This window comes from Oncorhynchus kisutch, unplaced genomic scaffold (genome assembly GCF_002021735.2).
Source record: "Oncorhynchus kisutch isolate 150728-3 unplaced genomic scaffold, Okis_V2 Okis07a-Okis12b_hom, whole genome shotgun sequence".
NCBI classification, from domain to species: Eukaryota; Metazoa; Chordata; class Actinopteri; order Salmoniformes; family Salmonidae; genus Oncorhynchus; species Oncorhynchus kisutch.
The window spans coordinates 14,549,091-14,554,090 of NW_022261984.1; the positions used below are offsets into that span (position 1 = coordinate 14,549,091).

The window sequence follows — 5,000 nt, forward strand, 5'->3', positions numbered from 1 at the left end:
CCGTATCCTCCCACACCTTCACCAGCTCCAACGACACCTGGGGACCACAGCACAACCACTCACTGACGGACTCCCCCAGACGACCTCCCAGACGACCCGCCAGACGACCCGCCAGACGACCCCCCCCCAGACGACTCCCAGACAACCCCCCAGATGACTCCCAGATGAATCCCAGACAACCCCCCAGACGACTCCCAGACGGCCCCCCCCCCCAGACGACTCCCAGACGACCTCCCAGACAACCCCCCAGGATGACTCCCAGACGACCCCCCCCAGATGACTCCCCAGACGACTCCCAGACGACCACCCAGATGACTCCCAGACGACCCCCCAGATGACTCCCAGACAACCCACCCAGACACACCCCCAGATGACTCCCAGACAACCGCCCAGACGACACTCCCAGACAACCCCCCAGACGACTCCCAGACAACCCCCCAGACAACCCCCCAGACGGACTCCCAGACAACCCCCCAGACGACTCCCAGACAACCCCCCAGACGACTCCCAGACAACCCCCAGACGACTCCCAGACAACCCCCCCAGACGACTCCCAGCAACCCCCCCAGGTGACTCCCAGACGACCCCCCAGACGACTCCCCAGACGACTCCCAGACAATCCCCCCAGACAACCCCCCAGACAAACCCCCCAGACGACTCCCAGACAACCCCCCAGATGACTCCGACAAACCCCCAGACGACTCCCCCAGACGACTCCCAGACAACCCCCCCCAGAGGACTCCCCCCAGACGACTCCCAGACAACCCCCCAGACGACTCCCAGACAACCCCCCCAGACGACTCCCAGACAACCCCCCCAGACGACCTCCCAGACGACTCCCAGACAACCCCCCAGATGACTCCCAGACAACCCCCCAGACGACTCCCAGACGACCCCCCCAGACAACCCCCCCAGACGACTCCCAGACAACCCCCCAGACGACTCCCAGACGACCCCCCCAGACAACCCCCCCCAGACGACTCCCAGACGACCACCCCCCAGACAACCCCCCCCAGACGACCCCCCAGACAACCCCCCCAGACAAACCCCCCCAGATGACTCCCGACAACCCCCCAGACACCCCCCAGATGACTCCCAGACAACCCCCCAGACGACTCCCCAGACGACTCCCAGACAACCCCCCAGACGACTCCCAGACAACCCCCCAGACGACTCCCAGACAACCCCCCAGACGACTCCCAGACAACCCCCCAGATGACTCCCAGACAACCCCCAGACGACCCCCCCAGACAACCCCAACCCCCCCCAGACGGCTCCCAGACAACCCCCCAGACGACTCCCAGACGACCCCCCCCAGACAACCCCCCCAGACGACTCCCAGACGACCCCCCCAGACAACCCCCCAGACGACTCCCAGACGACCCCCCCAGACAACCCCCCCAGACGACTCCCAGACAACCCCCCAGACGACTCCCAGACAACCCCCCCAGACGACTCCCAGACAACCCCCCCAGACGACTCCCAGACGACCCCCCCAGACAACCCCCCAGACGACTCCCAGACGACCCCCCCCAGACAACCCCCCCAGACAACCCCCCAGACGACTCCCAGACGACTCCCAGACGACCCCCCCCAGACGACCCCCCCAGACGACTCCCAGACAACCCCCCAGACGACTCCCAGATGACCCCCCCAGACAACCCCCCAGACGACCCCCCCAGACAACCCCCCCAGACAGAGAGTAGAGAGAGTACTCTCTACTCTTCTGATTCAGTCATTTACTACCATCTAAAACCATTTTCCTACCAGTCTGATAAGATATAGAACTAGAGAGTACTCCTGCTCATCTGATTCAGTCATTTCCTACCATCTAAAACCATTTCCTACCAGTCTGATAAGATATAGAACTAGAGAACTAGAGAGTACTCCTGCTCATCTGATTCAGTCATTTACTACCATCTAAAACCATTTCCTACCAGTCTGATAAGATATAGAACTAGAGAGTACTCCTGCTCATCTGATTCAGTCATTTCCTACCATCTAAAACCATTTCCTACCAGTCTGATAAGATATAGAACTAGAGAACTAGAGAGTACTCCTGCTCATCTGATTCAGTCATTACTACCATCTAAAACCATTTCCTACCAGTCTGATAAGATATAGAACTAGAGAACTAGAGAGTACTCCTGCTCATCTGATTCAGTCATTTACTACCATCTAAAACCATTTCCTACCAGTCTGATAAGATATAGAACTAGAGAACTAGAGAGTACTCCTGCTCACCTGATTCAGTCATTTCCTACCATCTAAAACCATTTCCTACCAGTCTGATAAGATATAGAACTAGAGAACTAGAGAGTACTCCTGCTCATCTGATTCAGTCATTTCCTACAATCTAAAACCATTTACTACCAGTCTGATAAGATATAGAACTAGAGAACTAGAGAGTACTCCTGCTCACCTGATTCAGTCATTTCCTACCATCTAAAACCATTTCCTACCAGTCTGATAAGATATAGAACTAGAGAACTAGAGAGTACTCCTGCTCATCTGATTCAGTCATTTCCTACCATCTAAAACCATTTACTACCAGTCTGATAAGATATAGAACTAGAGAACTAGAGAGTACTCCTACTCACCTGATTCAGTCATTTCCTACCATCTAAAACCATTTACTACCAGTCTGATAAGATATAGAACTAGAGAACTAGAGAGTACTCCTGCTCATCTGATTCAGTCATTTACTACCATCTAAAACCATTTCCTACCAGTCTGATAAGATATAGAACTAGAGAACTAGAGAGTACTCCTGCTCATCTGATTCAGTCATTTACTACCATCTAAAACCATTTCCTACCAGTCTGATAAGATATAGAACTAGAGAACTAGAGAGTACTCCTGGTCATCTGATTCAGTCATTTACTACCATCTAAAACCATTTACTACCAGTCTGATAAGATATAGAACTAGAGAACTAGAGAGTACTCCTGCTCATCTGATTCAGTCATTTCCTACCATCTAAAACCATTTACTACCAGTCTGATAAGATATAGAACTAGAGAACTAGAGAGTACTCCTACTCACCTGATTCAGTCATTTACTACCATCTAAAACCATTTACTACCAGTCTGATAAGATATAGAACTAGAGAACTAGAGAGTACTCCTGGTCATCTGATTCAGTCATTTCTACCATCTAAAATAAATAATCTAATATACATCAGTATTCAAACACCTGAGTGAATACATGTTAGAATCACCTTTGGCAGCGACTACAGCTGGGAGTCTTTCTGGGTACGTCTCTAAGAGTCATGACAGCTGGGAGTCTTCTTGGGTAAGTCTCTAGGAGTCATTACAGCTGGGCGTCTTCTTGGGTAAGTCTCTATGAGTCATTACAGCTGGGAGTCTTCTTGGGTAATTCTCTAGGAGTCATTACAGCTGGGAGTCATCTTGGGTAATTCTCTAAGAGTCATTACAGCTGGGAGTCATCTTGGGTAAGTCTCTAAGAGCTGGGAGTCTTCTTGGGTAAGTCTCCTAAGAGTCATTACAGCTGGGAGTCTTCTTGGGTAAGTCTCTAGGAGTCATTAAGCTAGGAGTCTTCTTGGGTAAGTCTCTAGCAGTCATTACAGCTGTGAGTCTTCTTGGGTAAGTCTCTAGGAGTCATTACAGCTGGGAGTCTTCTTGGGTAAGTCTCTAAGAGTCATTACAGCTGGGATCTTCTTGGGTAAGTCTCTAAGAGTCATTACAGCTGGGAGACTTCTTGGGTAAGTCTCTAGGAGTCATTAAGCTAGGAGTCTTCTTGGGTAAGTCTCTAGCAGTCATTACAGCTGGGAGTCTTCTTGGGTAAGTCTCTAGGAGTCATTACAGCTGGGAGTCTTCTTTGGTAAGTCTCTAAGAGTCATTACAGCTGGGGGTCTTCCTGGGTAAGTCTCTAGGAGTCATTACAGCTGGGAATCTTCTTGGGTAAGTCTAAGAGTCATTACAGCTGGGAGTCTTCTTGGGTAAGTCTCTAGGAGTCATTACAGCTGGGAGTCTTCTTGGGTAAGTCTCTATGAGTCATTACAGCTGGGAGTCTTCTTGGGTAAGTCTCTAAGCATCATTACAGCTGGGAGTCTTCTTTAATAAGTCTCTAAGAGTCATTACAGCTGGGGGTCTTCTAGGGGTAAGTCTCTAAGAGTCATTACAGCTGGGAGTCTTCTTGGGTAAGTCTGTAAGAGTCATTACAGCTGGGGGTCTTCTTGGGTAAGTCTCTAAGAGTCATTACAGCTGGGAGTCTTTTTGGGTAAGTCTCTAAGAGTCATTACAGCTTGGAGTCTTCTTGGGTAAGTCTCTAAGAGTCATTACAGCGGGGAGTCTTCTTGGGTAAGTCTCTAAGAGTCATTACAGCTGGGGGTCTTCCTGGGTAAGTCTCTAGGAGTCATTACAGCTGGGAATCTTCTTGGGTAAGTCTCTAAGAGCTGGAAGTCTTCTTGGGTAAGTCTCTAAGAGTCATTACAGCTGGGAGTCTTCTTGGGTAAGTCTCTAAGAGTCATTACAGCTGGGAGTCTTCTTGGGTAAGTCTCTAAGAGCTGGAAGTCTTCTTGGGTAAGTCTCTAGCAGTCATTACTGCTGGGAGTCTTCTTGGGTAAGTCTCTAGGAGTCATTACAGCTGGGAGTCTTCTTGGGTAAGTCTCTATGAGTCATTACAGCTGGGAGTCTTCTTGGGTAAGTCTCTAAGAGTCATTACAGCTGGGGGTCTTCTAGGGTAAGTCTCTAAGAGTCATTACAGCTGGGAGTCTTCTTGGGTAAGTCTCTAGGAGTCATTACAGCAGATTAGAGTCTTTCTTGGGTAAGTCTCTAAGAGTCATTACAGCTGGGAGTCTTCTTGGGTAAGTCTCTAAGAGCTGGAAGTCTTCTTGGGTAAGTCTCTAGGAGTCATTACTGCTGGGAGTCTTCTTGGGTAAGTCTCTAGGAGTCATTACAGCTGGGAGTCTTCCTGGGTAAGTCTTTAAGAGTCTTTACACACCTTTACACACCCATTATTATTTTCATAATTCTTCA

General features: G+C 50.1%; 1 protein-coding gene across 1 annotated transcript in view; it reads right to left on the bottom strand.

Annotated features, from left to right (window-relative positions):
- Positions 1-5,000, bottom strand: part of LOC109887056 (ubiquitin-like modifier-activating enzyme 6) — a 62,204-nt gene that overhangs the window by 4,439 nt on the left and 52,765 nt on the right. The window contains exon 30 of the mRNA XM_031814609.1: positions 17-657. Coding sequence (XP_031670469.1) covers positions 17-657 — 641 coding nt within the window. The remainder of the gene's footprint in view (positions 1-16; positions 658-5,000) is intronic.